Genomic DNA, 15,090 nt, shown 5'->3' with positions numbered 1-15,090 from the left:
ATAAAGTTCTTAGAAGTTACCACTTTGGTATCTTGGAAATGTACTCACAGACCTTCAGCTTAAACACCCCCTTGTTACACTGAACTTCGAAATAAATGGATTTTACCAACTTCACTTGTTTATAAGAGGAGAGCTTCTATATATATGTCTTTATAATAATATACATACTTTTTCTTTTAAGTAAGTGATACATTTTAAAGTACCTATTGCAATAACACTGTAAACAACAAGAACTATACCTGGCAAATTCTATACAAATCACTTTATATGCAATGGAAAATTACTCTGGAGATTTCAAGCCTTGTTTGTGTAAGAAAAAAAACAAAATTCTCATTCATTCAGAAAGGTCAAATATGTTTCAACTCCTACTATGGTCTAAACCTACTGGAGCTAACAGAAATGCTCTTTAACTTCAAAACAAATTACCAAAAATTACCTGAAAGAGACTTTCAATCAGGCCCTACTCACATGATTAAATAATAATAATTAGATACACTGGGTTATATCAAATATATTATTAAAATTATTTTCACCTATTTCTTTCTACTTTTTTTTTTTTTATAAATTTTTTTTTTTTCAACGTTTATTTATTTTTGGGACAGAGAGAGACAGAGCATGAACGGGCGAGGGGCAGAGAGAGAGGGAGACACAGAATCGGAAACAGGCTCCAGGCTCTGAGCCATCAGCCCAGAGCCTGACGCGGGGCTCAAACTCACGGACCGCGAGATCGTGACCTGGCTGAAGTCGGACGCTTAACCAACTGCGCCACCCAGGCGCCCCTATTTCTTTCTACTTTAATGTGACTACTAGAAAATTTAAAATTACACTATTACATAATTTTTGCATTTTATATATATCTACTGGACAGTACTGATGTAGAATAATCCTGAGTAAGGGATATTAAAAAAGAAATTAAGTTTTACCCCCCAAGATAGAGAGGTAAACATACAATACTAAAACATTTTCAATTCAGTCACATTACATGATAAACTTTACTTAATTTTTCTTTTCTCATTCTGTTAATTTAGTTATCATTATGACATCGGTTTGATGAAAAGCATTATTTCAGTTTTGACCAGACTGAATAATTAGGTCTTTAGTTTCTCACAAAAAGAGGTAAGGTGTTACCAGCAGTTTGACATACTTTTCCTTACTCAGTTTTTGTTTTTTTTTTTAAGTTTATTTTTATTTTAAGAGACAGCAAGCAAGCAGGGTAGGGTGGGGGGGAGGGGGCGGGCAGGGAGGGGTGGGGGAGGCAGGGAGGGAGGGAGGGAGGGAGGGAGGGAGAGAGAATGAGAGAGAATGAGAATGAGAATCAGCATGGAGCCTGACATGGGGCTTGAACTCAGAAACCATGAGATCATGACCTCAGCTGAAACCAAGTGGGAAGCTTAACCAACTGAGCCACCCAGGCACCCCACCTTACATAGTTTTAAGCGGTAAAAAAAGAAACAAATTTTTAAATTTCCCTAAGAAGAAAAATAACTTAAAATTAAAGTCTCAAAAAAGTCTGTGTAATTCAGTTTAATTTGTTTCTTCAAACAGAAAAGTACATGGTTTTAAAATAATTTTCTTATTCTGAAAAGAGGTGACCAGACTAATTCTATATATGGCCTGATAATCCTAAAAGTATTAGAATGTGTTGCCACACTAGTATATCCTTCCTTATGATAAAATAACAACAAATAATTATAATTTGATACTACATAATTGTCACTATAATAGATAAGCAATACTAACAACAGAGAACTGAAGGACTCTTGATTTAGAGATTATACAGCTAGGAGCCCAAACAAAGGGAGGTTCTTTGGATGAATTACGTTAACAATAAAAATCATGGGCTTGACAATAAAGAACTAAGGTTAGTTTTGTTTCCTGACTGTAGACCGTAATTGTGGTTGGGAGAATAATGGGCCCCTAAAGATGTCCATGTACCAAAAACTCCCCGAACCTGTACTTATATTACCTTACATGACAAAGGAAAATTAGAGAAGTGATAGAATTAAGGTTGTTAACCAGCTGACCCTAAAATAGGGAGATTATCCTGTACTATCCAGGTGGCCTCAAGAACATGGTCCTTAAATGTGGAAGGGGGAGGAAGAGAGAAGGTTGCAGTGCCTGTGACCTGAGAAGGACTCTACCAGCCATTGCTGGCTCTCGAGAGGCAGGACACCACAACCCACACGAGGTGGGCAGCCCCTCAAAGGTGGGAAAGGCAAAGAAATAGGTTCTCTTCTAGAGTTTCCAGAAAGGAACACAGCCCTGCCAACATTTGGCTTTAGCCCAAGAAAACTTATCTTGGAATTCTAAGATACTGAATTGTAAGATGTGCATTTTAAACCACTGAATTTATGGTAATTTGTCATGGCAGGAAAAGGAAACTTACAAAATAATGAAGACCATTTCATAAATTGTGAAGGGCAATCAGCAGACAGATATCTATCACAACTTCCAACCAAAACAAAATAAAACTACTCAAAATGTATGTTGGATATGATAAGGAGTCAGTAACATTTTTCCTTTCAAAGGGGACATTATGATCACAAAAAGATAGTATAGAATGTCATAAAACTTCTTGTTAAAATAATTAGTCTTGAAAAGGTACCTGACATTGAACTACTAAACAAAATGACATAGGGTTGCTTAAAATAGCAATGAGAAATATTGTAGACCTAGTACTGAATGTGTTGCCTCATGTTCTAGATAAGAATGGATAAGAAGTTGGCAACAGAAGCTTATCTGCTTTGGACAGTGAGTCTTTAAAACAGCTACGAGATCTCATGGCTGGTAAGAGTAGCAATGATAAGTGCAGACAGACAGTGCACAGCAATGATAAGTGCAGAGGCTATACCTCTTTCAAATTTATGTCAAATGAAAGAACAGGATTTAAGTCATTCAAAGACATTTAGTTTGCTTCACATTCAGTTCAAGGACTCTTTAAAATCAGCTTTTGAATTAAAGATTTTCAAGCAAATGTGTGATATTGAAGAAAAAGATGGCAGAAATCACATTTATATTGAATCTAAGAAAAAAATGAAAAGAAAAGAAAAAAGAAAAGAAAAGAAAAAGAAACACAAAATAAGAAACAAAGAGTAATCAAGAACCAGATTCCAGGATGGCCAGACCACACATCCTTTGATTAACAAGAAAAAACAATTTTACCCATTTATCTCAGGTTTCTTATATGTACACTAGTACTAAAATTGTAATTTCTTTTATATTACTGGAAGAAATATCAGCAGTGAATTCGAGCATGAGGCAAAAATTAGACTGCCTCTGTTTAGAAGCTGTTCTCCTCAATTGGATTCTGAAATATGCAGGAGTAGCAAAATGTTTGGCCTCCTTTCTGAAAGTCTTTGGTAACAGCAAACTGTAAAATGTTGAAACAGATCCTGATACAGCAACATTTTCAATGTAAATTTTGTATTAACTAAGGAAGGTTTACACATTAGAAGGGAGCAAGTCCTGAATGCTGAGACTAGGGAGAAAATCATGCTAGAGAAAAAAGGACAACATGTACCTGTATAATCAGTTTTTTTCCTACTTAATTTGCATAAGACAAATCACGAAGGGAACTCAGTACTGAGAAGAGGTACAAGGAATGAAAGTGCCGACCTTCCAAGAAAGAGAATGAGTACTGTGAGATTTCAGAATTAGAACAGTCCAAGGTAAGTTTACTAACAGAGCAATTAGGCTGTCATAAGCAGAAGGAAAGGTGCTAAGAATTTTAAACATGAGAGTTGTAACCCAGAGCGGAAGCAAAGCTGAACTATTCTTGAGCAGCCTCCAAGGGCATTTTTATCCTAAAAAACTAGGGTAAACATAAATAGTCTATTATTGCTCTTATAATATTCACTTAAGCCTGGTACTGTATTATCTTCCTTTGTTATTCATATTCAAATAATACTGCTTTATAGGAAAAGCAAAATTAACTGGATGAGGTACCAATTCACTCCCTGTCAGTTATCCACCCGAGAGAATCTCTAGGGAGCAGTTAAAATAGGCTGGAGAAAGTGGGATTTAATCTGAAAGCCATGGCAAAATGTCACTTATCTCTTAATCTCTGAACGGAAGAGTTAAATCAGGATATCATCTTGACTGTTCAAAACCACATTTGGGGGCAAGTATAACCTTGCTGTCAAAAGGCTATCACCTCTTCTGACAGTACCTTAAAGCATTCTGACTACACCCTACTCTGCACCCTCCTTGCATCCATCATGACCTGACTATGGTGCAACATTACAAATTAATCACTTTTTTTTTTTTAAGTCCCCTAGTGTATTTATCTCACAGAATTCTGGTTAGTATGGTTGGTTCTGGCATTATTTATCTTAGTTGATATTTTCTGATGCTAAACGAGGCACAAAGTGACAAGTAAAATATTGTGAAAGTAAAAATAGAAAAGGTATTAATTCTTCCTTCTGTGAAATAGGTCCAGCATCTCCTATGTGAACTGTGGGGCAAATGTGTGAAAAGTAAACTAGAAATCAAAATAAAATTTCTTCCAAGCCTGACAGTTTCAGAAGAGACATTCTAATAAAACAGAATACCTCGTATCTAAAACTATACCGCATTTTATAAAAATGAGAAGGGGAGGGGCGCCTGGGTGGCGCAGTGGGTTAAGCGTCCGACTTCAGCCAGGTCACGATCTCGCGGTCCGGGAGTTCGAGCCCCGCGTCGGGCTCTGGGCTGATCGCTCAGAGCCTGGAGCCTGTTTCCGATTCTGTGTCTCCCTCTCTCTCTGCCCCTTCCCCGTTCATGCTCTGTCTCTCTCTGTCCCAAAAATAAATAAACGTTGGAAAAAAAAAAAAAAAAAATGAGAAGGGGAAAGAAAACCTAACTAAGAGAAGGAGTTTAGGCCAGGGTCGGGGGATTCTTATATTATTTTTAACTTCTCTCCTCATTCAAAGAGTAAAAATTCAGATAAATGACAGATGTTTACCTTGTTCACTGGACTCTCTTACATAGGGCTTAAGGTGGGACATTTTGATAGGTCTTTTAAGTCTAGTCCCAGTGTTGTCTCTCAGAACAGCACATCCACTTTCGGTAATATAGTCTATGACACAAGGACCAACCCATTCAGACTGGAAACGACCATCCTTCCACCAGTTCTTCCTTTGTCGTAAAACTTCATGACCTACTTTTAGATGAAATGGATTTAACTGCTTTGGTTTCTTTTTAACAATGACTTTGCTTTTATTCAGTTCCTCAAAATTGTTATTCTCCACCTACAATAGCAAAATAAAAAAGAGAACAAAGGAATGAAAGAGCTATAGTATCTTGAAGGCAAATGCAGATAATAACAAAATGGTTATTTTACTGAGATACTACTACAAAGTGGGTATGAATCCCATTTGACTCTTAAAATATTTCAAAACCAGTATCATTATTACCCCAACTTCACAAAGAAGTTGAACTGAGATTGGTTAAGCAATTGGCCCAAATCAAACAACTGGAAAGCAACAAGACCAGAAATCTGAGTTCAGCTCTACTTGATACCAAAATACAAGGTTCTCCCATTATTGTCTCTCAGGATTTTAAAAAAAAATTTTTTTTACATTTATTCATTTTTGAAAGACAGAGAGAGAGACAGAGCACAAGCAGGGGTGGGGCGGAGAGAGAGGGACACAGAATCTGAAGCAAGCTCCAGGCTCTGAGTTGTCAGTACAGAGCCCGACGCGGGGCTCAAACTCACAAATGGTGAGATCATGACCTGAGCCAAAGCTGGACACTCAGCCGACTGAGACACCCAGGCACCCCGGTCTCTCAAGATTTTATAGCTAATAAGCATACTGTTTTATCAAGACAAACAGAATTTAACAGAAAAAAATTTGGCTTAGTATATTATATATATGTTTATGGATGTGTGCGTACCTCCGTGTGTATGTATGTGTATGCCAAAATTTTTTAAATTGCCTTATGGATTTTTAGATTATAGGGTTTTCTATTAAAGAGAATCACCTGTCGTCCTGATGCTGTCTTACTCTCCATTTTTGATAATTTATCAGCTTCTTTAACTGCACCTAGAATTTTGGCAAACATACTTGTATCATCACCATCCACTTCATGAAGAATATCTGAAGTCTCAGGCATATAAGGATTTCGATTAAACATTTGAAAATATGGTGTATTTTTAGTAGGTTCCTATTTTAACGAAAATAAACAACAATTTGTAATAAATTACATAGCAAGAAATAGTCATCACTCAAAAGTAAGGAATTATAGAAAGTACAAAAAGACACACACCAAGTGAGTTACATTGAAGGCAAATGAAATGGCTGATAGGTGATCATCCCAGTTGTTTGGGTGGTCAGCACAGTGTTTACAAAGAAATGCTTTGATTGTGCTAGATGTACTTTCAGTTCGATTAACAGCTTGGGAGGCGTGAGAAATTACAATTTGCTTTGTGCCAAACAATCCACATAGTTCAACATTGATCTGAAAAATATATAAACAAAGTTGACTTTAAAATTTGTATTTTATGCTGATTCAAAGGGCCACATGCACCCCAATGTTTATAGCAGCACTATCAACAATAGCCAAACTATGCAGAGCCCAAATGTCCATCAACTAATGAATGGATAAAGAAGATGTGGTGTATATACATACAATGGAATACTACTTAGCAATGAGAAAGAATGAAATCTTGCCATTTGCAACAACATGGATGGAACTGGAGAGTATCATGCTAAGCGAAGTCAGTCAGTTGAGGAAGGCAGATATCATAGGATTTCACTCGTGGAATTTGAGAAACTTAACAGATGAACATAGGGGAAGAGAAGGAAAAATAAGATAAAAACAGAGAGGGAAGCAAACCATAAGAGACTTTTAAATACAGAGACCAAACTGAGGGCTGATAGGGGTGGGAGGGTGAGGGAGTGGGTTAACTGGGTGACGAGCATCAAGGAGGGCCCTCTTCGGGATGAGCATTGGATGTCATATGTAAAAGATGAATTGCTGGGTCCTAGTCCTGAAACCTAGACTACATTGTATGTTACCTAACTTGAGAATATAAAAATTAAAAAATTAAAAGAATAATAAAGTTTGTATTTTACTCTTCCACTGACTGAAAGGTTTCAAAAGAATTTGAATCTTGCCTTTTTCATTGATCGTAGCCGTTCTATATAAAAGCATACATATTGTATTAAAAACAGCAATGATTATTTATTGAGTCATTATGTGGTCAGTACACTAAATGCTTTACATTAGCTTAGAACAATCATAAGTTATCATTAACTCCAATTTACAGATAAGAAGTTGAAGCTTTGGGAGGCTAAGTGCCTTGCTAAACATACACATACAGCAAGGAAATCAAAGAAAAGAATTTAACACTAACCCTGAATTCATGTAACATTTTAATTCAGCAAACAATTTCTCAAAAAAACACTAAGTCACATAATCTGGTTAATAGCTATGTGACTTTGACAAGTAACCAAACTTCTGTGTACTCACTTTCCTCATCTGTAGAATGAAGAAAATCCTACCCAGGACTCTTGAGAATTATAGGAGTAGATGTTTGTAAAGCACCTAAAACAGTTCTTGGCAACTAGTAAGTACTTTATAACTTGTAATGTTACTATTATTGTTGTGGTTATTTTATTATCTGCAGGACCTAACAAAATCCAAAATGAGTTTAGAAAACTTCTAACAGTAAGTCTATAAAATGTGAAACAACTTACTTTTCCTACCTTATGTCTCGGACTATATTTTATTATTCTTAACTGGGTAAACGTTTGATTAATAAACCTGTCTTTTGAAAAACTATATCCTTGTTGCTTAATTGTAAGAAGACAAGTATCATAGTAACTAAAAAGGTAAAGCTAATAAATTAGGAAAAAAAACCCAACAAAAACAAAATCACATTTCCCAAGCTGCTGTGCAGGTAGGGGTAGTCATGTGATATAGTTCTGGCCCAAAGAGCTATAAATGGAAGTTGCTGGGCAGACTCAGATGGTACTAGCTTTTTTTGTCTGTTGTCCTACCCATTTCTTCTGTCTGAAATACAGACTTTGTGGCAAGGGCTCTGGCAGCCATGTCATGAACATAAGACTGTCACATCTCAAAGATGATGGAACATAATACTAGAAGCATGGGTCCCCAGTGACATTCAGAGTTACCCTTCCAACCTTGGACAGCCGAGAGAAGAGAGGGGTACTCTCTTGTACCTTACTTGGGGTAAGGATATCAGGATAGCACCTTATTCTCTTACTTGTAGCTAATAGAGTTCCTAGCTAATATATGTACTAATTTAGGCTGCCTCCTTTTAATTCAAAAGTAATTTAGAAGAAATCCTAGAGGGGCACCTACATGGCTCAGTGGGTACAGCATGCGACTCTTGATCTCAGGGTTTTAAGTCTGAGCCCCCCATTGGGTGGGGAGGAAGGAGAGAGGGAGAAAGAGACAGAAAAAGAGAGAAATCCCAGAGAATTGGTATCATTTGGGTTAGCCTCAATCTGAGGTTATAATCAATGGCTTTAAATGACTGACCTCTGGAAAAGGGTCAGACAACTTTGTTTCAATAAGCTGTCTAGGAATGATCCAGTGAATTCATTTGTGGGATGCTATCCTGATATCCTTACCCCAAGAGCCTTTTTTCTTCCATCAACAAGACATTCTATTAATGGTTATAATTTTGGTTTTCCTTAAGACCTATCTTTAAAATCAAAGAAGCAGATTTTCCGTTGACAATGTTTATTGTCTTTCCTTCAGAGACTTACAAAAAGTTCGTGCATTTTATTAAAACATCTGTATTTTCATCCAACTGTGTAATACACACACACACATTGTATTCATCCACACTGTAATATTCTAATATTATTTCAACACTTTAGCAGTGTTTTCTATGTATTTTCTGGAAAAGAAAACATTACATTTTGTCACCATTATGTTCTCTCAGTAATATTTAAACCACTGAAATCACAGCAAAAAGAACAAATTTTCTCAATGTTCTGTGAGTTTTAGTTTTTTGCTATTAAACCTCACAAAAGAGGCTTATAAACATTTATTGATACCTTTGGTAAAATTTCCAAACTCCTGGATTATCACATGACTTTAAACATAACTGGAAAAACTGGTGATTCATAATAGCTTCATAGTGTTATTATTATTATCTCTAAGCACTATATGCACTTAGGGTGAGGCTTTTCATTAGTTACTTTTCATTACTTACTGAAAGGTAAGTAAAATATGCTCTTAGATATAAGTTATTTATCTTACCTCATGAATGAACTCCTCTCTTTGGTCCATTATTATTTTCTGTGGTGGTCCATATAAGAAAAATATATTGATAATAGCTTTAGAAACTTCTGATGGTGAAACATCACAGAGAGGCAAAATCACAACCCATTTTGTGAACAAATCTGCCATGATTATAGCATACACGTGACTTCTGATGCTTGTATGAAATGGGCCCATCAGATCAACAGTAACTATACTCCATGGATTCTCCACCTTGAGAAAGTTCTGTTTAGGTGCTAGAATAACTGTATTTTTTGCCACTTGGCAATGCTGACAAGCATATACCTATAAAATAGGCACACAGTAAAAAAAAAAAAAAAAAAAAAAAAAAGAAATGCAATACAGATGTTAATATAGTCAACATAATACCAGTCTTATAAATCTGAACTTTAAAATGGCTAACTGGTACTTTGTGTTTTGAAAGAGAAACTTTTAGACTATTCTCAGAATAGAATAAAACCTTCTATTTAGAATAATAAGCAAAATATTACTTGTTATTACAATCCAAGGACTACCTTAACAGGTCTTATTCACATGGAACAATAGTTTATATTCAATAAATATTTATTAAATGAATAAATCTTCAAACAAATTTCTTATATCAAATTTGTTAAAATTTGAAGTCAGTAGCTAAATATACAATAATTTCTATAAGCAAAAGATTTTTTTTAAAGTTATCATTCTAATAAATGTAGTCATTAATCTATTCCAACAATATTTATTAAAACATAATTTTATTCAAACAATACTTACAGATGCCAGAAATCCCTCCAGGTCTCAAGAAAATAGAAAGATCAAAAGCAAAGCCCATGCTGTCATGGAGGTTTTTATGTAAGTGGGATGAGAATTGATTAACATATGGATGCTGCCACTGCTCAACGTATTTCTAGAATTCCACTTAGGAAACTTCTTTCAAACCAACTTGTGAACAAAATTTTATAAGCTGTCTTTGCATTACAGTTACTTTTAATCAAAAGTCTTATCTTCCAACTTATATACTAGTTTTCATAATAACCTCTGATTATTTCCAAAAATCATATCCATTCTCAAATGATAAAGATTTGGCAAATATTTCACTGAATAAAGTAATGTGTGGCAGGTTATAAAGGCAAATACAATTACCGAGGTCTTAGAATATATGCATAGACTACAAACTGATAACTCATAAATGATTTTTAGTTAGATGTTGGTTTAATTTTTTATACCTGAAATGACAATCTTTTCGATGTACTACTATAATTATTAAAGGGATCTCATATACATACCAAGGAATTCCTACCATTCATCATATAACGTACACTAGAAACAGTAGGAATCAGATGACCTACCAGTAAGAATACCAAAATTCCTAGATGAATTTCCTATAAGAAGAAGTTGAAGGTTTAAAAGGTCATAAAATTACAAAACTCAGACGAATTTCATTATTTTGCAACTTGATTTTACCTTTAGTTGATTTGGGGTATCTACCATATTTGATATTTTCTGTATCAAGATGAAATATGCACAAAAGATGAGAGCATACAATGGATCTGACTTATGAACATAGTCTCCTCTCAAGAAAAGATCACATGATTGCCATCAGAGAGGTAATCATTTAGTCAAAAGAATTTCAGCCCCATTTGAATTCTGCCTATACAAGAGTTGAATGATGAAAACCTGGTTCTAAATAATCTATTTAAATATGCTATTTTTCAAACGTTTAAATAATGTTTTAGTTCAAATTATACTTTAGTGATTTTAAAGGAGAATTTTTATGGGAAGTAAAACTCCTTTTAAATGTTTCTGTACAAAAACTACCATACAAAAAGTGCTTAATAAGAGGTAAAATCTAGAATAAATCTGGAGGAATAAAGAATTTTGGATATCTACTACAAAGACATTATTTAAAATATTCTCGTGCATGCACAAGTGGGAAAGGGACAGAGAGAGAAGGAGAGAATCTTAGGCAGGCTCCACGCCAGTGAGGAGCCTACTGTGGGGCTCGATCTCACAACTGTGATATCATGACCTGACCCAAAATCAAGAATCAGACACTTACCGACTGAGCCACCCAGGTACCCCTAAGAAATTCTTAATACATAAGCCATACCCACTGTTTGACATCATTGGTCACAGAAGTCCAATAATAACTGGATTCCACTAGAGTAAGGGTCCTGGATATGCCATGATGAGCTCCAGTGTCATTTTCATGGCATTCTCTTAGGACTTTCTTTTTTTCTTCTTCTGAAACAATCACCAAACGATTTTGTTTTCTGTCTTTTCCAACATAAAACAGCTTTTTTTCTAGAATAAATAATGCCAAAAAGATATAATTGCAATTTTTAGAGACCAATATAGTTTTAAAATAATCACAGCCTTATCTTCAAGCCGTTATGTTTTTTTTTTTTACTCTTTTTTTCCCTCTAAGATATCATATTTATAATGTAATGAATACATGCAGTCTGAAAGGTTTTCAGCTGCTAAACTTACTAGATACACAGGAGGAGCACCAGTTGCTGTTATTTTGTAACTATACCAGTGCAGCTAGCTTGCTCACCAAAACATGTAATAACCACAGAAGTATAAAATTATCTTTCCATGGGAGTACTCAAACTGGAAAATATTTGCAGGCACCTCCTAAAAATGGCATGAATTAGCAGATAAATTACGTACAGATAAGCAACTTCTAGAGTGGTATTTCACCATAACTACATTTTTTTAAGCAACTATCTATGTTACATTTTTCTAGATTTGGACAGGAAGTGTGGTTTGTAAAGCAGGAGAGTGGGAGAACCTTTATCTTTAAGATAGTTCTCTGTTTTCCTTTGTAGGGCACCTGAGAAGAATCTACAGCTGGAAAACAATCAACATAGGGTGAGAATCAGTACCTCTCCAGTGTGGACTCAAACTCCAAAATACAGCATCAAGTTACTAATGTGCTTAATTAACTATATGCTGAGTGGAACATTCCTTACTTGAATTAGAAGGTAAGCAACTTAAGAGCAGGAACCTCATCTAATTTATTCATCAATGTATTATCCTCAACCTAACATGTGATTGGCACACAGTAGGAACTTGGTAAACATTTGTTGCATAAATGATTAAATAAATAAATGAATGAATCCTAACTTTACCAAAAAGCAAAACGTGTCCTTACTAAGTGTAGAGGAATTATAGGAAGGGTTATACACAGAGAGATAAGAGGAGGTGTTTATTTATTATTTGATAGTCTTCATGACCCGCTTTTAAGGAAGCCTGATTTTCTACCTATAGACAAAACTCCCATTAATAGCACCAACATTCATTCATTTATCTGGTGACTACCAGCTTATTTCAACTCAAAACTTCTCTTCCCTGTGAAGAGGAGAAAGAGAAAAATTATCATAATCTTTCAACATAAAGATACTACTGCCTTTCAAATATTCATTCCATTCAGGGGGATTAGGTGTCCAAAAATGAATGTGATCCTGAGAATATCTGATGGCAGGGGGAGACCACAGGAATAAATATAGCAAGAAAAGTTAACGTCAACACTTTCATATTAGCATCAATTAAGCTCTTTATTGATAGTGACATAAGAGGTAGAAAGTGTCATTAAAGTTGGAACCACCTGAGAACAAAAGCAGGCAAGGTTAATTTAGGTGAGTGTTTAATTTTTCATGGTATCATTTTCGGTCTATGATTTAAAATGGCCTTTTCATGCTTACTAGCATTCAGTTAGCTTCAGTGTCATTTTTATTTTGCTTTTGAGTGAGTGGCATCATCAATTACACTGGTAACTGTTGAGCAACAACCAGTTACTGCAGAAATTCTCAGGACTCCACAGAGAACACACATGGAAAAGGATCTATATTAACTTTTTACTTAAGATGTGGGGCATTAATGTTACCTCTGAAGATAAATTTTTTTGCTGCTCTTCTTATGCCACTCCTCTCACTTGGTAGCGTAGTTGGATGATATTCACCAGTTCGTTTATAATACGCAATCTGCTTAAGATGAAGGTCACCATTTTTTCCACTACGGACCATCATGAACCTAGGTAAAAGATATTTAAAGATATAACTTAAATGATAAGCTTGTGCAGTTGCTATTTCAGTGCAGGCTTCTGTCATATTTCTGCTTACATATGAATTGAACATTCCCGGGATATTATCTGTGACGGAGATAATTATAGTACAGAAAAGGAACTGTGTGACGTATATGAACTAAAATATTCAAAAGCTATTTTTGAGATACATCATGACACATTATCTTGTCTCTTTCCATGTGAGAAGAAACGCTGAAAATTTCCACATAATGGGAAAAAAGAAAATAAACAAGTACACTTCTAAAAGTTTTGCTTCAAGTCTCTCACTACCATCAATCGCAATGTTACTTATTTAAGATGGTTGTTATGTGACATTTAAATACATGATAGGTTATAAAAGGCAGAAATAGTTTTATATTACTCCTAAATATATTTATGGTCATTGGGAAATGCAAAAACAAAGCCTATCCAAATAATTTATGAGATTTTGGAAATGTTCAAATGATAAATGAAAAAGAAGATATTTAGCTATGCTAGATCTCATATGCTCTTCTGAACTGCATCTAAGCTGCTTTTTCTTGAAGAGAAATGATTTTTGGTCCTGTACATAATTCATGTTATAAAGAAAACTCTGGGTGCACTGGCAAAATTAAAACCAAATAAAATGTGTCTACTTTAGATCATAAATTATATGGGAAATCACTAAATTTAAAAGAAAAAAAAGACCTCGTCTTTCATATTTTCAGCTAAAAGGAATTATTCTGTGCAGAGTATTGGGTGTGCCACCACTCTCATCAATCCAGATCAATTTTTGGCCTTTCTTTCCCTGCTACTGTGCCCTAAGAGAGTGACCCTTACAGACTACATTTATAGTTTTCTGATTAGACTTGTTCAATGGGAGGTACCAGCAGGCAAATCAGAATGGAGAAGAGTCAGGATATTCATTTCACAGGTCCTTCCTTGGTTTAGGCTGCAACCTTCTATAACTATACCTCCTGTTGAGTAGCCCATCCTCCATGTCTCTAGTTCTCATTAGAAGTCTGTAACATCATTTCTTCTTGCTAATTCAGGGGTACTATGCCATCCTTATTTCCTGCTGTTACTAATCTCCAGGTTCCATGTTGATTTCCCGCACCCTGTTCTTATGTCTTTATAGAGGAGCTTCATTAAATTTTCTTCAAATTCCCAGCAAAATGTATCTTCTATTTCCTACCAGGGCTCTGATACAAATACATAAAGTTTTGATTTCTAAAAATAATACGGATGTTTACTGACCACTGGAAGATCTAGGGAGGAGGCTACAAGAGAATGCTACTGCAGAGAGAATGTTAGAACAAAAAAGAATAGAGTGTGCCTAGGAACCCATGGCTTAAATAGCCTATTAAGTGTCTTCCCCTATGATATATCACTTTCCACATTCAATAACTATGTTTCTGATCTTTTCATAACTTCCAGTGAAGTTATGAAAATTAAAATAACATTAAAATAACATTAAATAAACAAATAACAGAATTGTTATATTCTGAATTAAAATAACATCTTTTAATCTTGGGTTAGCATGAACTATAAGCCATTTTTAAAGGCAAAGTTTCTGCAAAGCTAATTCTGTCCTCTCATAACCTAAAAAACAAGTTAATTATCTCTGTAATGTATTATAAAAGAGTTTGTTCTAAGTTTATTCACTTTCAACTAAATATTAAGTATATGCATTTTTCATTTTATAACAGATAGCTATATCCCAAAATCAAACAAATGTAACTTATTACAGTTTCTAAAAAATATCAAAAATGAATGGATCAGGTTTTAAGACTTACTATGAAACTACAGTTAATACAACAGTGAAGTAT

General features: G+C 34.9%; 1 protein-coding gene across 4 annotated transcripts in view; it reads right to left on the bottom strand.

Moving 5' to 3' along the window:
- GIN1 (gypsy retrotransposon integrase 1) overlaps positions 1-15,090 on the bottom strand; it is a 79,321-nt gene that overhangs the window by 57,500 nt on the left and 6,731 nt on the right. For all 4 annotated transcript variants that reach the window (XR_015245075.1, XR_015245099.1, XR_015245107.1 and 1 more), the window contains exons 2-7: positions 13,106-13,251; positions 11,327-11,520; positions 9,217-9,522; positions 6,247-6,438; positions 5,962-6,144; positions 4,943-5,228 (exon numbers count right to left, since the gene is read on the bottom strand). Coding sequence is in view for 1 of the 4 variants with exons in the window: in XM_025924830.2 (XP_025780615.1) it covers positions 4,943-5,228; positions 5,962-6,144; positions 6,247-6,438; positions 9,217-9,522; positions 11,327-11,520; positions 13,106-13,247 (1,303 nt within the window). In the remaining 3 variants the exon portion in view is untranslated. The remainder of the gene's footprint in view (positions 1-4,942; positions 5,229-5,961; positions 6,145-6,246; positions 6,439-9,216; positions 9,523-11,326; positions 11,521-13,105; positions 13,252-15,090) is intronic.

This window comes from Puma concolor, chromosome A1 (genome assembly GCF_028749965.1).
Source record: "Puma concolor isolate L17-30 chromosome A1, mPumCon1.1.hap2, whole genome shotgun sequence".
NCBI classification, from domain to species: Eukaryota; Metazoa; Chordata; class Mammalia; order Carnivora; family Felidae; genus Puma; species Puma concolor.
Note: the sequence above shows the minus strand (reverse complement) of the source record. Positions and strands in the feature narration are given on the sequence as shown.